The 22,973-nt window shown below is 54.4% G+C and overlaps 1 protein-coding gene across 1 annotated transcript; it reads right to left on the reverse strand.

Moving 5' to 3' along the window:
* Positions 1 to 209: 209 nt before the first annotated feature.
* RAB17 (RAB17, member RAS oncogene family) lies at positions 210 to 15,880 on the reverse strand. Its single transcript, XM_014553341.2, has 6 exons — positions 15,644 to 15,880; positions 8,756 to 8,915; positions 4,051 to 4,202; positions 2,880 to 3,005; positions 1,004 to 1,097; positions 210 to 753 (listed from the first exon to the last, which is right to left on the reverse strand). Exons 2-6 carry the CDS (start codon positions 8,910 to 8,912, stop codon positions 641 to 643), a joined length of 642 nt encoding a protein of 213 aa, XP_014408827.1. The 5' UTR covers positions 8,913 to 8,915; positions 15,644 to 15,880; the 3' UTR covers positions 210 to 640.
* Positions 15,881 to 22,973: the final 7,093 nt, after the last annotated feature.

Below are 22,973 nucleotides of genomic sequence, written 5' to 3' on the forward strand. Positions count from 1 at the left end.
TATTCTCCACGGGGAGCAAAGATGGGAGGGGCCTGGCGCCCCCACCCCACCCCCAGCTGCCCTCCGTCTGGCACCACTCTTCCCCAGGGGACATCACAGAGACCCGTGACAATGTGATCATTACTCTGCTTCTTCCTGGCACTGCCACCTCCCCCTGGGCCTGCTCCCTCCTCTCCCACCTCCTCCCCCACCTCCCAGGAGCAGGTGGGCCCCAGCCCCTGGGGTGATCGTCCACCCGCCCCAGTGAGCAAAGTGTTTTTCTGACCCTGGTTCCGCTCTGACCGTATCATTCCTCAGTGTCTGGTGGCCCGGCAGCTGAGGGGCCACATCCAGCAGGATCAGACGCACCTGCCTGTGCACATGGGATTCAGTCAGTGACTGGTGTCTGGGGAGGTGGGGCCACACCCCTGAAGCCTTGTGACCCTGGACCCTCTCCTGAATGAGTCCCACCAGCTGTGGGAAGGGGTTACTCTAAGGGACGCCAGCTTCCGGAGCCTCCAGGCCTCAGGAGCAAGCCAGCGTCGACAGTGAGTCGGAATAACTACCCCCATTAATATGGAGCTGGCAGTGCTTGGCCTGAGGCCCGGGGGGCCCAGGCTGGGGGCTTCCTCCCCATGCCCCCAACCCCAGAGCGGCTGCGTCAGCGGGCACAGCACCCCGCCTGCCTCGAGGGCCTCTCGTTCAGAGCCAGCCGAGCATCTCCCTGCAGCGTCTGGCCTTGCTTCGTCTCTTCTCTCTGCAAAAGCTCTCGGGCTGTGAATGACAGGAGGAGGGGGCTGGGTTGGGAGAAAAGTGCCCCTGCCCAGCAAGTGCCCTGCACCCCTGGCATCCCCTGGGGACCCCACCCTCCCTGACATTTTCCCAGACCATGAAACACAGGCCCTTGATGCCTGGTCACTTTGCAGTCCCTGGGGACACCCTGCTGGGTCCCAGGATGCCAGAGATCCAGAGATGGTCCCCCCCGATGCCTGGCTCTGGGACAGGGAGGGGGCTGGTCACTCACCGACAGCATTGAAGACCTCAGTCACCTGGTGGTTCAGTTTGGCCGAGGTTTCCATGAACAGCAACCCCTTGCTCTCTGCAAACTCCTTCCCTTCCTGAGGGAAATAGCCCCGAAAAGCACTCATTAATTATAAAATTTTCCTAAGAACACTCAGATGCCTTCTAAGAGGAAGACCCAAGACAGACTGAGAAACAACTGCAACCAATAGAGAACCTCACTCCTCAGTTCTGTTACTGGGGCTCCTGGAGCAGGGGGCCAGGACCCGGGAGCGGGGGGCCCAGGACCGGGGTGGGGGCCCAGGACCCGGGAGCGGGGGGCCCAGGACCCGGGAGGGGGGTCTCTCAAAGGCCAAACCTAGGAGCAGACTTCCCTGAACCAGGAAAAGGATGCCAGTGGGAAAACTGAACAAATCTGAACAAGATGTGTAGTTAATGGTGTTGCATGAAGGTCCATGTCCTGTTTGACGGTCATTCTGAACCTGGCTAAGGCGGCAACATTTGGGAAAGCTGGGAGAGGAGCAGGTCTTTGTACAATGTTCGTGATGGTTTTTGTAATTCTGAAATTATCTTAAGATGAAAAGCCAGAACATGAACCAGCCTTGCCGCTGCTCCAGCCGAGCGCCCTGCCGGTTCCTGGTGTCTGTGGCGCCCTGCCCTCCGCCCCCGCCCCCAGACCCCGCCCAGCTCAGTGGGAGCTCAGAATACAGAGGCCAGGGTGGGGTCCCCGGGCCCTGGGTCTACAGTCCAGGCCCCAGGGTGGCCCATTTCTGTGCAGTCTAGGCCACAGGGTCCCGCTCCCGCTGGCAGGCCATCCTGGCCCAGAGCAGAGCTGAGTGGAGAGGAGGCCCCTCCCGCCCCTGAGCTGGGCCACCGGCCTCCCCGGGGGCTCCCTGTCCGGCTGGTCTCCCCGCTCAGCCTGACCCTGCTTCCACCTGTTCTTCCCCAGTCCCCCGTCGGGTTCCCAACCCAGCGACTCAGCGCTGCCCCCAGAATAAAGCCCCCAAGCCCAACACCACCGCTGGGATCTCTGCCTCTGAGCACCAGCGCCTGCTCGGCACGGCCTCCTGGGCCAGCCGCTGCCTCCCTCCACCTCCTCAGGGAGCCCCACCCGGCCCGGCACCTCCCGCCCTCAGTGTCACCTCTCCCCGTCCCTTCATCTGCCCCTCCTCCCGGAGCCTTCCCTAAACCCACCCCCAACACCCTCCCATACACACACAGACAAAACTCTAGCACAGCTCCTAAACATGCACACACTAATGCACACAGACACCACTACACACACACACACACACACACACACACACTAATGCACACAGACACCACTACACACACATACACACACGCTGATACACACAGACACCGCTCCGCACGCACACGCACACGCACTAGGAGCCCTTGCTCCTGCCCCGGGCTCCCAGCACTCTACACGCCTCTCCCATATTGCTGGTCCACTTACAGGAGACCTGCAGCTTTTTAGATTTCCTGCCCCTTGCTCATGTCCTAGCAAAGAAATTTGGATTCATTCCCACTTGCCCCTTCTGCAATAGTTTATTGAACACAGAGAAAAAGATCTGAAACTGCCATGACTCAAGGAGGGAGATGCTGGGCAGGGTCGTGGCTTTCTCAGGGGAGCCACCCCGCCAGGCTGCACCCCCACCGCCCCGCCAGTCCTGGGGGTGCTGCCGGCGTTGCTCCCAGCTCTCCCCATGCCTGGGCGCAACCACCTATCAGCCTGACCTTCCCAGGAGACCAGAAAGTTTCACCCAGAAGGGACACTAGGTGTGTGTGCGTGTGTGGGTGTGTGTGCAAGTGCGCACGTGTGTGTGGGGTCCCTCCCACCTCCCCGGCGGGGACAGAATGACGGTCTCCAGTCCCACCTCCAGCGTCACCTCCCGCTCTTTGCCGAGGTCCGTCTTGTTGCCGACCAGCATGATCACGACTTCTCCCGGGTGGAACTCCTCCTCCAGGTCCTTCAGCCACTGCTGCGCTTTGCAGAACGAATCCTAAACCAAGAAACCAGGAACATCAGTGGGGCACATCCCGGTGGTCTTCCTCAGCACCCCGGGAGAGTCACGGCAGGTGTGGGTGGCCATCCTGTGCAATATGGCACCCGATCCAACTGGCCCACCAAGGGACCCAAGGGCTGCTGCACCCCTGGAGCGGGCGGCCTGTCTCTGGCCTGGGGTGGTCTGGGCAGCTCCGTCCTCACCGGGCGGGGGGAGGCTGGGAGCTGCAGGCGGTTCCAGGTCAGACCTGGAGCCCAGGAGGCCTCTGTTCCTGGATGCCCTCAAGGACCACTTTGTAGGGGGCTGACTGGCATCCCAAACCCCGATCCTCACTGCAGTGCCCCCAGATCTATGAACGGGGCTTCTGCCCTGGGCCCCAAGCAACCCGTCTGCTCCATAGTCAAGCTGACCCAGTCGGCCTGCTCTCAGCACTGCAGGGCCCCACTTGTGGTGCACACCCCCCTGATTCCACCAGCGTGGCCTGATTACCAGAACTCCCTTCCCTCCTGCTTACCTACCCACCCCTCCTCCCCTGCCCACCTACCCACCCCTCCTCCCCTGCCCACCCCAAAGGCCAGCCCTGCATCTCCCACCACCATCTCAGCTAAACCTTCCTGCAGGAAGTAGGGTGCCCCCCATCAACCCCCACAGGCCCCCGCCCTTCCCCGCTAGTGCTCCAAGTATCTGCCCACGCCTGTTTGGCATCAGCCCCGAAGATACTGTGTGTATCAGAGATGCAGCCGAGGGCTGTATCCTGTTTTCATAACATCCCCCTCAGCACCTCAGTGGGCACCCAAGGAATCATGACTGATGGAGGGTGATGCTCTGTTCGGGGTATTCTGGGAGGACAACCGAGGAGAACATACCCAGCATGCAGCAGAAGGAGGGGTTGTCACGGAGGACTTCCTGGAGGTGACTAACTTTCAGGGAAGGGTTCTCTACTGGTTGTCATGATTTTCACATCAAGGCCAGTCGCCCCCCAGGAGCACAGAAAGTGGACGCCTTGTGGAGGAGGGTGGGGACACGCGCTGGCGAGCCTCACCTTCCTAGTGACATCATACACCAAAAGCGCAGCGCTGGCGCCCCTGAAGTAGAGGTGGCAGACGCTGTGGTACTTCTCCTGGCCAGCTGTGTCCCAGATCTCAAAGTTTAGAGATGCAGCGCCCAAATCCACCACCTTGGTGAAGAACGCACCTGAAACAGAAGCCCAGAGGAGGCCTCCCTGGAGGGCGAGGTCTTCACCCACCTCAGCCTGGGCCAGCGCAAGCCCTGGGCTCAGCAAGCCAGCCAGAGGCAGCCAGCCCTGTGTCCTGTCACCACAGCAGGGAGGGCTGAGCACACACCTCGTCTGGAAGGTGGACGTTTCTGGGAAAAGCACAGTGTTACGAGTAATTTGCTGCAGACCTTTGTAGATTCTACAGAGCTTTTGGGTGGGAAAATAAACTCTCAGTGTCCTAACTCAAAATCCTCTGGACAATGGGTGGCATGGAAGGGGTCTCTGATAACCAAGGGTCCAATACGTCCCCGTGGGGGTCCAGAGATGCAGCTGGCACACTGATGGTCTCACCAGCTCATCCTCCAAACCCTCCCGGCCTCCTGCTACCTCCCAGCCTCATCCATACCTCACCCTGCTGACCCTCCATCGGCACTGACCTCTCTGCTTGGAACCTTCCTCCTCCCCATCCCTTCACGTCCCCTGAGGTCTCTGAGTGCCAGCCCAGGCCCCCGTCTCTTCCCCCCGAGCCTCCCTGTGCTGCTCACACACCCAGGGGCACAGGTAGATTTCTGTGTTCTCACCTGTCACCCCTGGGGACAATGAGCACCTGGAAGGCAGGGACTTCTATTCATTCATGTCTCAGCTTCAAAATGACACACAACAGAAGACCTACCCCAAAACCTTTCATTCGACATATTGGGCAATCCACCTTTCAGCTGAAGATTTTTTCTCCCTTAGCATAATTTTCCAAAGTGATGTGACTTTGAGATAGTTATTTAGTGACACCAAGATGTTCTGGCCACAGTGTGCAGGTATGTCATACACAGAACTGGACCAGGGACTGGGAGGGGGACAGAGATGGGGCTTCAGGAAAAGCTGCGGCCCTGCCCACACCCCAGCTGGGGTGGAGCTTGTGGGGAGATTCTGGCAAACGCAGCTGCATGCTTAAAATTAAAACTTGCACTCCAAGGCCAGCGTGTGAGTGTCCTGGGACTGCCGGAGCAAATGACCCCAGACAGGGTGGCTTCAGATAGCAGAAATGGATTCTTTCAGTCCTGGCAGTCGAGGTCCAAAATCAAGGTGGACTCCTTGGCTCCAACCCAGAAAAGAGCCCACATGAATTATCTCCCTTGTTCAGAAACCCACTGTCCGCATTTTTTATGTGTTCACAGCTGAAGCCACAAAGTGATTACAAAATAAACTTCCAAGAAATTCAAACAGACTTGGAGATTTTGCCTGAAATGATACTGGCAACAAGTTGGGGGCTGGGGGTGGGATCAGGCCACAAACCAGGACTTGTTCTAGAACAGGCTGGTAGACAAAATGCACTGGCACCTTTTCATCAGACTATAATCTGCAATGAGGCCACTGGGCTCACTGTCCCATCATGGCACACAGCAGGGCTCCCGCTCCTCTGGCCCCACTGCAGACATCCACGCAGGTGCCCCAGTGGTGGGGACACTTGGGGACACTTCCAGCCCCCGCTCCCAGCCTCTGGAAGCAGACATGCCCTCGACTTGGTGAGCTGAAGGAACCCCCGTGGGCAACAAATGACAAGAGAATTAACCGGGGGCTATTCTTCAATTTGCATTTTTTTGCCCCAAATTAAAAGGTGTCTCTACTCAATGTGAACTAAGGAAAGGTTGGCTTTTTTACCTTTTAATTTAAATAAATGGCTGATGGCACTCACTGGAGCCCTCTCTGCCACATTCATCTTTTTTGTAAAAGTCACAAGCTCCTCACTGGTTTAGGGGAACACGACGTGAGTGACTTCTCAGGGGCTTCAGCAAAGCTTCGCTCAGCAGGGGAGGGAGGTGGAGGTGACACTGAATACTTTTGGTGCCTCTCTGGCCCACACTAGGCCCAGCTGGTCCAAACTCATTTTGGCTTCCGCCAGCAAATACGCACACCAACACCAGATGTCACCATCCCTCCAAAGAAGTCCCTGAGACCGTGCAGGGCAGGGAACCGGCCAGCGCTCCCCCTGCTGTGGCCAGTCGGGATTCCAGGATGAGGGGCCGGGGGAAGCTCGGTGGGGTCTTCGGGAGCTCTGGATGGCCCCAGCGACCACTCCTTGGAGCTGCCCACCTCCATGACCCCTGCCAGGCCCTCTCCTGCAGCTGGGCTGGAAGCCTTTGGGGTGCTGGGGTGGCCAGGAGTTCAAGGGGACTCTGGTCTCCCCCAAGCAGACTGAGCCCCCAGGAGTCTGCACTCACTTCCACTCTGGCTATTTGGGGTACTCGAGTCTGTTGGTCACTGCGGCTCACAGCTATGGCTCCAACTTCCTCTGGATGGGCGGGGTCTGGCTGCAGGACCGCTGGACCATCCTGGCCTGAGCACTCTTCTGCAGAGCCACGCCCAGTGCTTGTGTAATCCTCCGCTGCGGCCCCCCCCCCCACCGCACCCACCAACAGACCCAGACCCTCTGGAGGGTGCCCAGGGACCCCCGCGCCTCCCAAAGGCTGGAGGATCTTGCAACTGGCCTGCCCTGAAGGCAGCAGCACCTAGGACGAGCCAGGCCCTGGCCCCGCCCCTGCCCTCAGGGGTGTGAGGGTGGGTGTCTAAGGACGGGTGATGACCTTAAGTCACAGCACGCTGATCGTGACTTGACATCCTTCCATCAGCCTTTCACAGAGGGCCCCCCTCACCCCAGAGCAGGGCCTGTGCATCCTCGTTTCACAGACAGGAACATTCAGGTGAGAACCTAGGCCGTCCCCCCATTTGTTCGTTCAGCTCCTGTTTGCTGAGAACTCCCTGCCGGCCACACCGGACACGCACCCCCGCGGCGTCCTCCCCGCGGCCCCGGGGTGGGGGTGGTGAGCGCCCTCAGCCTCCCCCTGTGGCTCTGCTCACCCTCCGGAAAGCCAAGGCCGTCGTCGTGAGAACGCATCTGCCTTCAAAGGGCTTCTGTACAGCACGGACCACCCCCCTTAGATTAAAGGGACACTCGTCACAGTTCCTCATTTGAAAACGGGGGATGTCTGCTTTTATAATAACACGATCATTATGATAGCATAATAATTAATAGACTCACGTAGCATATAATATATGAATATAATAAGTGAGTAATATTATTTTATTTATTTGTTTTCAGAATGTGATAATTATAATATCCACCTCCAAAGGCTCTAGTAACATCTCAAGTTGTACCCGGGGAGCTCAGGGGACCCGCGATGTGCTTGGGGGAGACCGTCATTCCCGCACGAGGCTGAGCTCCTGAAAGCAGGGGCTCACTCACCTCGCCGCCCCTGCACCGGGCTCAGCGGTGCACACAGTAGGTGCTCAATAAGGAGCTTGGTGGCTGACCGAATAAAGAAGCACTAAGCTCAGCCGTGGGCTTGTGGGCCACAGCACTGATCTAGTCTTCCCCCATCTCCGCATCCTCCCACCACGAGCCTGGAAGGCCAAAGTGGGAGCGGAGATTTAAGGCACCTGCCCCAGGCAGAGGTGGAGTCCTGGGGGATAAGCCTGGGCTGGTGGCGGGGTGCTGGCAGCAGGAGGCAGGGGGCGGGCGGCACACCCAGCTCTGCCCTCCAACCAAAGGAGCCCCCACCTAACCTGAGCCCTGGCTCTGCACCCTCCTGGCCTCACAGCACCCCTGAAGAGAGTGGGGTGACGTGGGCAGTCTGGGGAGGGTGACAGCTTGGTCCCCGACTTGCTGGAACTGGAGGAACCAGTGGAGGTGCCAGTGGGTGGGGGACAGGGCCCCCCCGCCATCCACAAGCTGCCGCGCGCTGGGCCTACAGGCCTCCTGCCTGGGAAAGTTATCCAGCATGTCTGAGCGTCCCTTCCCTCTTCCCCAGCCCCCTGCAAGCACAGAAGGCCGGCACCCTCCCCTGGCTCCGCGTGGCTCTGTGCACGAGGGGCCCCTTCCACCCACCACCCAGCCCCTCCTGGCAGGCCCGAGCCGGGCCTCCCTGGGCCCCTGAGCTGAGGCCGTGGCCCACAGTGAGCCCCATGCCCCTCTCCTCGGCCTCCCCACGCCCCCTGGAGCCCATCCCCTGGCCACCCGCTGCCTCAGGGTCTCTCGCAGACTCTGTAAGAGCAGGAGTCCCAAACTTTGGGGGGCAGGGACCCGTAGCAAATATTTTAGGCTTCAAGAGTCGTGCTGTTCCTGTTGCAACTGCATGGCGCTGCCCTTCCAGACTGAAAGCCACGGAGGACACACAGCTGGGAGGGAGAGGCCAGCTTGTCCAGGGGCTGAGTGGCAGAGCCTGGGGTGCTTCTCCTGGGCTCCCCACTCTGCCAGCACAATCCCTCACCCCACCCTCTGGGGCCAGAGACTCTGTCCCTGCCCCTCCACCCCTCCGCGGACTCCAGCTGAGCCGACACCTGGCTGTGCTCTGGGTTCCGTGTGTGACTGACCGAGGTGGACCTCGTTTCATCCCTGAATGTGCCAGGCCCTGCACGCGGTCCCGGGAGCACGTGGGAAACTCCCCGGTGGGCTTGTCCCCATGCACCCCATGCCTGGGTCAGCGGCCCCGGCTTCTTCCCCGGAGACGAATGAAGGATGCTCTGTCCCGTCACTTACATCCCACGGTGGGCAGGATACTCTTGAAATCATTCTTCACATACCGGAGAGCCAAGCTGGACTTGCCCACAGAGTCAGTGCCCAGGAGAACCAGCTTGAAGATGCAGGGCTGGCCAGGGTCAGCCCCAGGGCAGGAGGCCTCGTCCACCTGCGCCATGCCCTGCAGAGACAGCAGGGGAAGGTTGAGTGTCTGAAGCCAAATAACCTTAGCAAGTTCACCCCCGGGACGCTGCTGCCCTGGCTGGATGCAGACGGCCTGGAACAGAATGCAGCTCCAACTCAGAGGCACCTGGCTTGACATCCCGGGTCCACTCTGCACCCCATCTCCCCAAGTGGAATCTCCCCACATGAACAATAGCTGTGACGTAGGCCTGCTGTGAGGTGCTGGGCACGGACGGCATGTCCGCGGTGCCCGGCGGGGGCCAGTGGGTCAGGCACCGCTTCAAACCCTGAAGAGGAATGACTGTGCGCCCGTCATCATGCTGGCTTACTGACCTCCTGTAACCGAGCAGGACCCCATGGGGCCATCCTGGGACAGACCCCCCACCTACCCCCCATCCTGCGCCTACCTCTTGTCTGGAGAAAAGCTTTAGTCTCCTAGGTCCCCTGAGTTCCAAAGAGTGCATGTAATCAGAAAAGTGAGAAAACACAGAAAGAAAGGAGAACGTCATGCAAAACAGAGTAATAATCGTTTAGCTGTTAAAGAAAGTCAAGGACCTTATTTCCTCCTCAAGTTCACTAGATAATATCCCGAGCCATGTCCTTCGAGCCGAGCCGTTTTGCTGAAACCCCCACCAGGTGGGAGAAGTTAACTGTGTGCTGCCCACAAGCCGGAGACCCCAGACCTGCGGGAACCGGAAGGTTGATGGCGCTGACTCCCCATGACCTCACGTCCATGAGATGATCAGAAGAATGTCCGTGAGCTGATCACACCCCACAGCCCCTCCCCCCAACCCTGTCTTTAAAAGCCTTTCCCGGAAAGCCGTCAGCGAGTTTGGGCCCTTTAAGCACCAGCGGCCTGGACTGCTTGCTGGGTGCCTGCAGTAAACGTCGCACTTTCCTTCCCCACAGCCTGGTGTCACAGGTTGGCTTTACTGCGCGCGGGCAAGCGGACCCGAGTGTAGTTCAGTAACGCTTCCATCCCTTCCCACTTTTGAAGGATGTGTGACTTACTCTGAAACGTGTCTGAAACACCTGAAAGGTACAGTGCCCTCTCCACAGTGGTTCATGGATTAAAGCTGGTGTTTCAAAACTATCTATCTACAAAAGAGGTTGGTGTTTCAAGGATCTCAAAACATGTTAGTCCTTCCCTCTGCATCTAAAGCCGCAGAACCCACAGCGATAAGCCCTGGAGCAAAGCAGCTCTGTGATCAAAATTAATGTGGGCAAACCCCGCAGGTTTTTTCACTATAGGAAATTTCAGGCACAAACCACGACAAGGATGGCGGTCATTCTGGTGGAACTCGTGTCTCCATCAGCCGCCTCCACAAGCACCAGCTGTGGCCAATCCTGCTTCATTCACAGCCCCGAACCTCCCTCACACGCAAGGTTAGTTTGAAGGAAATCCCAGACATCCTATTATTTCTCCTGCTAATCTCAGTATATAGACATGGGGGGGAGTTTGCTTTAAAAAAAATGGCTTTTATTACATGAGATGTGTAAAATAGTCAAATTCATAGAAACAGAAAGAAGAATAGTGGTGGCCAGCAGCTAGAAGGGAGGGCAGAATTGGGAGCTGTGGTCTGATGGGTGTAGTTACAGCTTTGCAAGAGGAGAAAGTTCTGAAGAATGGCTGCACACAGTGCGAATACACTTAAAACTACTATATTGTACACTTACAAGTGGTTATGATGATTTTTAAAAATCACTTCTCGGACAGCTCTAGACTTCAAGGCATAAAGCTTTCTTGCATGACCAAAAATAAACATAGAAGTGGCTTTTATAATAGAATCTTCAAACTATTCAGAGGTGAGCCACCAAGTTTTACAGGCTACTTTTTTTTTGCTATGAATAAGTTATACGTGTGTTCTTTTATTCACAATGTATTTGTTGAAGAAATCAGGTGGTCCTGTAGTCTCTGGATTTTGCTGATTGCGTTCCTATGTTGTCATTGAATGTGTTCCTGCAAACTCCGTGTTTTCTGTAGCTTGGTGGCTCAGAACAGAAATCTGGTCACATACAGGCTATCTTCCGGCAAGAATGTTTTGTGAGTGTGGCGCGAATTTCCTCGGGAGGCAAATAACGTCCAGCGGCCTCTTTGTGGCGTCAGCAGTCATGGGCGACCACGTCCACTCTTTCATTTGGGGGCTGCAAGATGGTGGCATTCTACTGTTATCACTTCATCTATTATCTGGATTGCTTCTAGAAAGAAGAACTTCCCCTGAAAAATATCCAAACCCAGCTCAGAGGCAGCCAGTCCAGTGGCCGCCTCTCCCTCCTCACGGTGGCAGGTGGACTGGAGGAAGGGGAGGGATTCTGAAGACGAGAGAGAGCAGGAGGGAGCAGACCCCGTCCCCTCTCCGCCCCGCAGCGAGCAGCCAGGCCACACACTGGTCGGGGCTGCCCTGCAGCGACACAAGGAAGAGGACCGAGTTTGGGATCAAATTCTCAAAAAAACAGGACTGAGTCTGCGATGCCGACAAGACTTCTTTCTTCTTCTTCTTCTTCTTTTTTTAATTTTTGAGGGAAGGTGGAATTAAGTTTGTTTGTTTGTTTATGGAGATACTATGGAGTGAACCCAGGACCTCGTGCATGCTAAGCACACACTCCACCACTGAGTTACATCCTCCCCACCAAGGACTGGAAAGGGACTACGGTCACAGGGTCTGGTGGAGAAGGGCTCACAGGCCCACCCGCTCCCAGGGGAAACGACACAGCAGAGCCACGGGGTTACTGAGAAGCATGTCTGAACTCCCATCTTCAAGGAGGTACTCCAGAGTTTCAACCACCATCAGCGATGATGCTTTGTGGTGTCATGTCTGCTGTCCTGCCTGGATACCCTGCAACGTCTGCATCCCACAGCCCCGCGGCCGCCCCGGGCTGGGGGAGCGGGCTCTGCAGGGGCCAGTCCGCTCCCCAGAGCCCACCACCCCTGCAAGAACTCGAAGCAGTCCTTCCACAGATTTCTGACCCACTGGTAGAAATTAAACTCAAAGGCAAAGTAAAATGAACTCCAGGAACAGATGTGGGAGCACCTGAAGTTGCTGGCCCCCCAGGAATAAAACCGCAGCCTGTGATCCAGCATTGCAGGCCAAGCGGCAAATCAGAGTCCAGAGTCTGGTTGAAGCCCCGGGAAAGATAACAAAGGGACATCGGCTCAAAGTTCAGACTTGGCTGCAGCTGCTTATCTGTCAACTCCCCCCGCAAATTACCCGGGGAATCTGCCTTACAGTGAAGTTGCTCCATCTGTTCTCCCCTCGCTGTTCAAGCCGATGCCAATCCCTCCCTGTCACAGCCTGTCTGGTCTCGCAGCTGCCACCCTTACCCCCAGTCGTGTGTCCAGTCCCCCAAAATAGCAGCTAATAAAACAAAGTCCCTGCCAGCCTGCGGCCTGCAGCTCCCTGCTCGTCTTCTTGACTGAGATGATCTCAGTTTCTCCCTCGACCTGACCTCGCAGAATTTTCTTTTTAATGGTTTCTCTCTCTCACTGGGATGTAATGAGGTTTAATTTATGTAACTATTGTATTCCTTTCTCTCTCTCTCTCTCTCTCTCTCTCTCTCTCTCTCGGCTGTGAACTATCACAAATGCACGGACAGTATTCACTGAGCATACAGTAGGTGCTCAATAAATAGCTCATGCGTGAACATAGGGATGACTTAGCCAGAAGCCACAAGTAGACAGACATGCTATTTCCACCACATCATTTGTTTGCACAGCCAGGAAAACCCCAGGCAGCTTGTCTGACAGTGGGCTGCGGTCTCTGCAGGAAGAGCAGACGAAATCAACTCTACTTCATAAAAAAAAAATAAAAAAAAATAAAAACTTTTAAAAAGAGAGAGAGGAAGGGCCTGTAGCAGGCGCTGAGAACAGCGTCGTCCAGGCAGCTCAGCCGAGGGGCCGAGAAAGGCAGGCTGCTCGCTGCACGGCGCGCCGCACGGGCGCACCGCGGCGGCCGCTGGGACGGCACGCAGGACCCTGACCGGCGGAAAACGGCTCTGCCTCCTTGAACAGGCCGGCCGACTAACCAGGCCCGGAGCTGCTTTTCAGAGCCGGCGCGGCACGGGTGCAGGACGGGAACCCACGTCTCCGCGCTGACCCCGAACCAAGACTCTTCGGTCTACGGCACTCAGAGAATAGCGATGCCACCACCAGAACCCTTTACGAAGCGAGAGGGCCCTCAGCAAGGACAGCTGCTTGCAGCAGCACTCGCGTGGGCTGCCTGGAGACCAACCAGTCTGCTTCCACGACCGCAGGTCCCTGAAGCCCCTGACTCTGCCGAGCCCCGGGCGGGGGCGGGGGCGGGGGCGGGGGCGGGGGGGGGGGCGCTTCCAGAGCCCTGCCTCTGGCCTTACTGCCGGGAAACCGCGTGGTGAGGGTTTTGCTTTTCTCAAAAGCCTGTGCCCGAGTGTTGGCCTCTATGCCTGTCAGGCGGTGATCCCTCACCGGCGACAGACACGTCAGGGGAGGGGGGACAGAGGCCAGCGGGCAGCCCCTCCAGGGAGGAGCAGGGTGGGCTCGCGCCCTGCACACCGCCTTCTGCTGAAGCCGAGCAGCTTTCCTGAGAGCAGGCCGCCGTCCTGGCCACACCAGATGCCCGGGGCAGAGCGTCACTTCAGCCGCGTGCAGAGGCCGCAGGACGCCCGCGCGACATGGAGAACGCGGGTGCAGCGGGCCTGCCCCGGGGCCGGAGGACGGTCAGCGCAGCGGCAAACGCCCGCTTACACGGCGCGCTCGTTTGTGGCCGGACACCGAGAAACGGGGCAGAGCGGGGGCGAGCGGGGCTGGGCGCGGGCGGGGCTGCGGGGCTGCGGGGGACGCGGAGGGGCGGCACCGGCGGAAGCGCGCGAACCTCAGCTGTAGGAGCAGCAAGTCCTGGGGGCCTGGCGCGCAGCGCGGCGAGTAGAGCCAACAGTGCGTGTCACACGCTGGAAGAAGGCTGAGAGGGCAGATCTTCAATGTTCTCACCACAAAAAGAAATGGTAATTATGTGACGTCGTGGGGTGTTAGCTTAGCCCTGGGGGTTATCACTGTGCAATATGTAATTGCATCAAATCAACATGTACTATGCCTTAAGCTTGCACAATGTTATAGGTCAATTATATCGCAAGAAAGCTGGAGGAAAGGAACTTTTAAGAATGGAATTCCCGAACCTTCTCTGCCACCCCAGGTCGATACCTTGTTTCTGGCTGGAAATACTTAAGGTGCCTGCTTAGAAGCAGATAGTCCACTGATTTTTGCTATAATTTTACATAAAGAGACAGTTCTACCACACGTAAAGCAGCGCGTTCTCAGGAGTTTAAAGATACCCCTTCAACTGTGCTCTGCTATTCATGTGCACAATTAATAAAACACTTAAGTCAAGAAAATCTTGAGCCCAAAATGTGTCTGAATTAACCAAAATAGGCGGAGTATGAATGAACGTACCATTACTATGATACCACACACAGGTGACTTATCCCTTTGACAATGACACATCTCTTGGTCTAAAATATTATTTTGTGGTAAATATAAACACATCATTGCCCATATGAAAAAAAAATGAAGTTACCCATAATCCTACATCCTTAATAAAATGAGGGATGGTTTTTTGCCTCCTTACTTCTAGTTTTTTCCTAAGAATCTTAAAAACAAACCAACCATAGTTTTAACATAAAATTATGCATCCTACATTAAAATAAAACTTCACATATCTCGAGGGCATTTCTCCACCTTGTTCTATACGTTATAGATGTTTTCACCATCTGCAGGTGTGATGACCACACGACATTCCTACAACTATTCCAGTTTGCTGGGCTGTTTCTCTATCACTGGATATTCACTTGGCTTTAATTATCTTTCCTGTAATAAGTAAGCCTGCAGGAAGCATTTCCGTATATAATTTTGTGTGTGATTACATGTTGTAAGCTTTTGATCATCAGAGGTTGGAGCCCTCTGTTCAGAGAGAAAATTGAAAGTGTGACTTTTGACCCAGCCTCTAGCATTTCATCCAGCTGGGATTATTAAAGTCTCTCTCGACACAGAAATGTTCTCAGGAACGCCACGTTTGTGCTGAGGACCAGTAGGGACACCCACTCCAGCATTTTGGGTTGGCGCTTTCCATGTCTTCCTGGCCCACCACCTCCACCAGAGGAAAAGGGAAGGACTGCAAATCCAAACCAGCCTTCTTGGGAGAGGGGCCACTCCAGGCACAGGTCTGGTGAGCCGGATCTGTGGCCGCAGGTCCTCAGTGTGCCCTCCCGACCCAGGCAGGTGAAAACAGCGGGATTTCCCTGCGGCTGTTCACTCTGAGGGCAGTCTGATTCCTTGAGCAGCGTGAGTCATTTGAAATGGATTCCTGTAAGGGCTCCTGTTCATTACCAGCCGCTACATTCAAGCCCTTTAACTGGAATTTTCCCAGAGGTCACTATTTAAGTAGGAATCACCTTCCGAACTGACCCAGCAAGCCGTCCGGGACAAACAGGACACCTCTACCGTTCAGGAGAACACACTCCTCACCCCTCCCTTTGCCCTTTCGATTATGTGCACGGGGGCTCATGCACAGACACACAGAGACACAAACATTGGCACACACATGACACGCAGATACACTCACACACACACACACACACACACGCACACAAAGACAAATGGACACAGATTGACCCACAGATACAAACAGACACACATAGACATTCACACACAGACACAGACACTCAGCAAAGTGTCCCGAAGTCTAAACAATAACTCACGTGCTCCCCAGGCCTGGTCACTTCCAGCGAGCCTGACAGCCTGTCATCACCGGGTCCTGCAGGGCCCCTACCTGCACCCCCTTCTCCCCATTTCTGGCCAAGGAACAGGGCTGCTCCCTCAACAGGCGGGCTGGGGCGTGGCCTTGGGGACAGGCAGGGGCTCTGTTCCAACAGAAAACAGGTAAGAAGCAGCAGCCTCTGGCCAAGGCAGTGCCCTGCCCCCTCCTCCAAGGTCAGGCCCCCTCCCGCCCCAGGAGGCTCCCTGGGCAAGGTCCACCACAGTCATGTGGTTGCTGGGGCAGGGCGGGAGGCTGGACCTGAGAGCAGGAGCCACAGCGGCACCTGGGCACCTGGCGGAAGTCACGTTCCTGTCGGGTCACCCGACTCCAGCTGAATTTCTGTTTTGTTACAGGTCTCATTTCAGTGCTGAAGGTCTCCCTCCGCTCCCTCCTCTGGCTGTGGGGATCTTTGTGGCATTTGAAACTAGCTGGCCAGAAGAGAAGGAAGTATGTTGGTCAAATGAATTTGTTCCTGCCACAAGCAGCTGGGAGCCAGCTCTGGTGGGGCCCTGTGCCGGGAACCAGAGGCCAGCCAGGGGGCCAGTCCTGGGGCCAGAGGACGGGGCCCTGGCTGGATGCCCCGGAAGGCCGCATTTCCTGCTCCCAGCTTTGTCTCCCTGCAACTGACCACACCTGCGCGGGGGTGGGAGGGTCTGGGAGCAAGACCGGGGGCAGGGGACATCCTCCTCGGCCTCCCAAGTTCTTCACACGACTCCACTCATGGAATTTCCTGCCTCAGCAATGATGGAATAGCCTCTAAGATTTTGAGTCTCCAAGCACTGGGTTGGGGCAGGCTGGATGCTGAGAAAGGCGGAGATTTGTTAGCCACGAATCTGTCTGCAGACAGTGTGTGGGAAGCTAGCTGTCCTCACAGCTCACCTTAACTTCAGCGTGGGCTCCCACCCCGCCAGGCTGCTGGGAGACACGCTCCATCATCTTGGTGGTTCCCCCACGCCCTGCAGTCCTGTGTCAGAGGGGCCATCTGTCAGTGCGTAACAACCACCAACACAGAGGCTTACAACACACGTATATTCTCTCCGGGCTTCTGTGGGTCAGGTGTCTGGGCACAGCCTCCTGGGTCCTCTGCTCAGGGACTCCCAAGGCTGCAGTCAAAGTGTCAGCTGGCTGCATCCTTTCTGGAGTCTGAGGTCCACTCTAAACTCATGTCATTCTTGTTTGAATCTAGTGCTTCGCTGTTGTAGGACAGAGGTCCCGTTTTGCTGCTGGCTGCCAGTTGGGGGCCACTCTCAGCTCTTAGAGGGCCCCCAGACCCTCTCACCCAGGGCAGCTTGCTTCCTCAAAGCCATCGGGAGAGTCTCTCTGACTTCTAGACCCACATTCACGATGCTCGCCTGATTAGGTCAGGCCCACCAGGCACTATCTCCCTTTTGTTAACTCAGAGTTGGCTGATGAGGGACCTTAGTTAAAATCCCTTGACTTTTGCCTTATAATGTAACCTAACCTCAAGAGTGACATCCATACTTTCCATGGCCCTGGGCACACTCTAGGGGAGGGGATTATACAGGGTGTGGGCACCTGGGGTGAGAACCCTGGGAGCCGTCTAGAATCCTGCCTGCCTCAGTACCTGAGCTGAGCCAAAGCACACATGCTCCCTCCCCCCAACCAGGCGACAAGGCGTGAGAGCTGCCACATTAGCTCGTCACTGGAGGAAGACTGGGAACCACCCCCAGGGCAGGACTCAGGCCAGCCCCAACCCTCCCTCACCTCAAAAGGCCCGGGGACACCAGGAAAGGCTACAACTCAGACCCTCAGTTGGGCCTGGGGGCTGATCACTTCTGTCGTCCTAGGGGCACCCTGCACAGCCTGTAATTTGAGTGGGTCCTTTCCTGAAACCTGTGGGCTCCTCCCAGATACCTCGGCAAGTCACCCCCCCCCCCAACACTTGTTTCCTCACCTCTAAGGTACCCAGGTTGAGCCAGATGGCCCCAGGCCTCATTTCACCTCTGGCCTCTGTGATTCGATCTCACCACACAGAGAGCTGTCCACAGGAGATGGAAGCCTGGGGCACTCACGCTTATATCAGAAGGTGCCTTCCTGTGTGGCTGTGCGGGGTCAGGCCTGGGCACAAACCAACCCTCTGGTGGGGAGGACGGGGACCGAGAACATGGACCTGCTGACCTCTGACCCCACTGAGACGTGCACACCAGAGTCATCACTGCCTGTAGCGGAAATTAGTCAAAGATGTACACAATTACTTATGTGGCCATAATTAATATCATTTCTATATGGCGGTACCAACTTTTAACTTTCTCCCTAGGCATTTTATCAACGTTCCTATATTGGCATTAACAAGGAGAATTTCCCGCATGCCGATTAATTAGGCCCCAGGTGCAGGCACGCCCGCTCACAGGCAAAAAGAATGCAAAGGCACAGAATTTGGGAGCTGAAAGGGCCAGTGGCTGGAGAGCTCGGCAACAGAAGGGTCACCAACTAACTTCCAGCCTCTGCTCAGATATCTGCGGTGGATTCCAGATTCTAGGATGCGAAATCCTGAGGCGGCTCAAATATCAGTCTTCGGCAACTTCTTGCCCATTTGTCCTCCTGGGGTCAACTGGTGAACACCTGACCTACTGCTGCATAAACATTTCTGAGATTTTTTGAAGCCTTTATCAGGGCTTGTAGCAAACACTGCCAACTGCCCGCCCACGCCCTTGCTCCCTGTGCAGAGACCCCTGTGCGCTCGGATTGTTAACACAGCTCTCAGGTGGATGAGCCCAGGGACCCCGCGCTGGGGGCTTGTGGGGGAGAAGTGCCCCCCTTCCTCCTTGGGGCTTCCTTGTGGAGATGAAGTTAAGGATCCAACTCATAGTGTAATATCGGAGATGCAGATCTTCCAGAATGTTCTTATCTCCTAAAAGCCTTGGAGATAAGCAGGAATGACCACCAGTCCTGCCTTGAAACCTTCACCCTCGCTTATCTCAATGGAAAATTCCTGCAGGGATTTCTGAACACAGAGTTAAATTCCTCAGCTCCACAATCAGTTCGGTACATGGCTGCCAGCCAGACTGGGCAGCACAGAGGGGAGCAGAGCAAATGAAGCAAAGTCCTGCCCCGAGGCACCCAGGGCCGCAGGGAGGGGACAAGGCCTGCAGGGAGAGAGGTGCCACCCTGGTTCGCACAAGGTCCAAAAGGGGCAGAGGGCACTGGCTGGAGGGAAGCAGGAAGGGTCAAGAGAGACTCCTCCCAGGAGGAAAAACTGACACATAGATGGACAGACGGATGAGAAACTCAGCCGTGGGCGAGAGAAGGAAGGGCTTTCGGACCCCAGAAGTAGTCTGAGCACAATGTGAGGGCCTTGAACTGCACACTAGGGGCGCTAGGAGACACTGCCAGCAAGTGCGGAGTCCGGGGTGGGTGGTGAGGGTGAGAGGCCTCGTCCAACTCGACAGACTAGAAATATAAGAAACCAACAGAGCTACGCTTACTGAGCATCCTCAACATGCCAGGCACCGTCTCTGCTTTCATTCTCATCCTCACAGCACCCCCGCCTGTGGACCACTCCTCAGGGGGCCCTCTGCTGGCCTCCTCCTGGCCGTGCCCCCTTCATGGGTGAGGAGTTCATGGTGTCGAGGGACACCTGAAACCCATGCTTTCCACTTCCAGACCCTGAGATGGCAGAATTCCCTGCTTAAGGAGCCCCAAGCCCACTTCCACGCAGGTCTCTGTGCCAGGTCTCCCCCCGCCCCCAAAGCAAACCAGGCCACCAGCCAGCGTGTGCACCCAGGCCAAGGGGCATCTGTCGGGGGGCAGTGCGGCTGGAGATACAGGAAGTCTTGATAAATGAAAAATCTCAGTGTGCTCCCAGGTCAGAGGTTAACATCGTGAAGCTGACACTGCCTTTAACCCAATTTAATCTAGTTCAAGGCTTACCATTTCATTAATATTCTAGATAAAATGCGTAACAATCTATGTGTACAACGCAGGCTGGTGCAGCCTGGCTCAACATCCTAGGCCTCATTGCTTGTCTCAGGGGGACAATATGTTTTAACTTTCAAGTCCACCGCTTACAAATAAATGTCTTGCGCTCACCTCTAATGCGGGAAAAATGTATGATTGTGAACTCATTTCCCAGCCTATCCTTCCCCACCACGTGCCTCCCGAGGGAAGTCTGTCTTTGCCTTCTCTGCTCCCTCCCTTCTCCCTGCCTTCCAGGGAGCTCTCTTTCCAGGCCAGCCTGACTCCGGGCCTTATGAGGCTGACTTGGGAGAGCGGATGGCGAGGACGGGACTGGAGAGGAAGGAAAGGGGGCAGAGACCTCTGCAGGGCACGGTGAACCAATGTATCTTTTCTGTGCTTTGATTTTCACCTGTATCTTTACGCTTTGGGTTTCTTTGATTTTTCTTCCATTGATTTCTTACTTTCAATTTCACTGATTTCTGCTCTAATTTTTATTATTTCTTCTGCTAACTTTGGATTCAATTTGCTCCTCTTTTCCTAGTTTCCTAAGGTGGAAAGCTGGATGATCGGTTTAGATCTTCTTTCCGGACGAACACGTGCAATCCGACACGCTTCCCTCTAAGCACTGCTTTCTCGGCACCCCGCAATTTTGATAAGTTGTGTTTTCATTTTCATTTAGTTAAAAACATTTTAAAATTCCTCTTGAGCATTCTTCTCTGACTCATGTGTTATTTAGAAGTGTATTGTTTAATCTCTATGAATTTGGACATTCCCCAGCTATCTTTCTGTTCTTGGTTTCTAGTTCAATTCCACTGTGGCCTCAGAGTAGATATCATATGGTTTCTATTATTTTAAATTTGTTAAGGGGTGTTTTGTGGCTCAGAATGTGGTCTATCTCAATGAATGTTCTATGCGAGTTTTAGAAAAATGTGTGTTCTGCTGTTGTTGGAGGAAGAAGTGAAACCTTAAAAAGAAGGGAGCCGCAGAGGAGAGCCCCCAGACAGTGCATAGTAACGCTCCTCAGACCCTTGGCTGAGGCCGCCCGAGCTCACACACGGGTGAGACTGTTAGAAGCCAGAGGCGCGCTACGTCTGCGAGGTTTAAAGAGCTGGGCAGAGATTTCAGCAGCTGCCCATTCCCTGCAGGAGAGACTGAGCTTGGAGTTTACATTCTGCCAAGTAGAGGGGCTTGGTGGACCCCTCAGACTTTCCACTGAAACCCTAGAAGGGCTTCAGCTTAGCAGCGAAGACTATGCTCCAGGAATAAGATTCACGTAGGATTGAAAGAAAAATACCATATGAGATCGCTCATATGTGGAATCTAAAATAAAAAACAAACAAACAAACAAATAAACAAAACATAAATACAAAACAGAAACAGACTCATAGACAGAATACAAACTTGTGGTTGCCAAGAGGGCTGGGGGTGGGAAGGGACAGACTGGGATTTCAAAATGCAGAACAGATAAACAAGATTGTACCGTACAGCACAGGGAAATATATACAAGATCTTATGGTGGCTCACAGAGAAAAAAATGTGACAATGAATATATATATGTTCATGTATGACTAGAAAATTGTGCTCTACACTTGAATTTGACACAACATTGTAAAATGATTATAAATCAATAAAAAATGTTAAAAAAAAAAAAAAAAGAAAGCAAGCAAACCAAAACAGGTCCCACCGCAACAAGATAGGAAGCAAAATTTCCACAAGTTCAAAATGATCCACCAGTAACTGAACTGGCTTCTGGAATCGACTCAACACTCACTCTTCAAAGGAAAAGAATCCAGAATCTTTTGTCCCACCCCATTCACAGTATCTGTTACAAAATAACGATTCCAGACACATGAAGAATCGGGAAACCGTGACCCATGATCAAGAGAGACACAAAACAGCCAGTCAAGAGACACAGACTCACAAACTCGCCAGATGTTGGAACTAGTAGATAAAGAGCTTAAAATATTTAGATAATACACATGGTAGAGAATCTGTACAGAAAGATGCACACAATGGGCAAAGAACTGGTGAGTATCCGGAGAGATTTAGAAGTCCTAAAAAAGAACCAAATAGAAGTCATACAACTGAAAATACAACCTAATGGAATTAAAAAAAACAGTAAAGAACATAGAATACTAAAAAATAATTGATTAAATCAAAGGCAGAAGGAAAGAGGAACAAAGAACAGAAAGCACAATAAAAAAGAAGCAGCACGATAGGAGACTTAGGCAGAACCACGTCGATAATTACATCCAAGGCAAACGGATCAGACCAAGAATGAAACCATGCCATCTGCAGCAACGTGGATGGACCTGGAGATTATTATACTAAGTGAAGCAAGTCAGACAGAGAAAGACAAATATCACATGATATCGCTTACGTGTGGAATTTAAAAACATGACGCAAATGAACTTATTTACAAAACAGAAAGAGACTCACAGACGTAGAAAACAAACTTACGGTTACCAGGGGAGAAAAGGGGGAGGTATAAATTGGGAGTTTGGGACTAGCAGATACAAACCACTATACAGAGATTACCAACAAGGTCCTGCCTACAGCACAGGGAACTGTACTCAATGGTCTGTAGTAACCTGTAATGAAAAAGATTATGAAAAAGAATACGTGTGTATACATACACACACACACACACACACACACACATATAAAAAACTGAATCACTTTGCTGTACACCAGAAACTAATACAATGTTGTAAATCAACTAGACTTTAACTTTTTAAATGGGGAAAAAATAAAATAAAATCCTTAATTTATAAAAATGATGACCCATCTGTAGAAAAATGGACAAAGGACACAATTGGGCGATTCACTAAAAGCAAGTCGCAGATACACTAAGCTACCCGCCCAGCGCACCCACAGGCTGATTCCAGCGACGGGGAGACCAGGCTGGCAGAGAATCGTTACACCCGCGGTTGGGCAAGAGAGCAGAGATGCTTCCAGAAGCTGCTACTGAGAATGTACGTTTTTCCAGAGGAAAAACAGGGAAGGTGTATCACTGGGCTCCACAGCAAGGTGGCCTTTGACTCAGGTGTGGTCCCACACTCAAGAGAGCTCCCAGAGCCCGGCGGGCGGGACGGAGGAGATGACTCAGTCCTTTAGTTCATCAGTTCCTTTTAGCGACACTTCATGCCGACAGAAACACTATGCACCCTCGTGCTCGGCCAGCTGTGGGGCCCACAGGGGACCCTGGTGACAATGCAAACCTGAGAGCAGAGGGAGGTGGGGGGAGGGGACACTTAAATCTCAGGGTTCTGAGCCCCAGGCTATTGGAATTCCTTTCCTTTTCCGGTGGTTCCTCAGCTGTCACTGAGACTCCCTCGCTGACTTCCCTAAGA

Source organism: Camelus ferus, chromosome 5, assembly GCF_009834535.1.
Source record: "Camelus ferus isolate YT-003-E chromosome 5, BCGSAC_Cfer_1.0, whole genome shotgun sequence".
Taxonomy (NCBI): domain Eukaryota; kingdom Metazoa; phylum Chordata; class Mammalia; order Artiodactyla; family Camelidae; genus Camelus; species Camelus ferus.

Excerpts from the sequence above, each read along its gene's own strand:
- RAB17 (XM_014553341.2), bottom strand. The coding sequence starts at position 8,912 with ATGGCGCAGGTGGACGAGGCCTCCTGCCCTGGGGCTGACCCTGGCCAG. Across the intron at positions 1,098-2,879 it reads AGCGGGAGGTGACGCTGGAG|GAAGGGAAGGAGTTTGCAGA; the intron begins GTGGGACTGGAG and ends TATTTCCCTCAG. Across the intron at positions 754-1,003 it reads TGAGGTCTTCAATGCTGTCG|CCCGAGAGCTTTTGCAGAGA; the intron begins GTGAGTGACCAG and ends TGTCATTCACAG.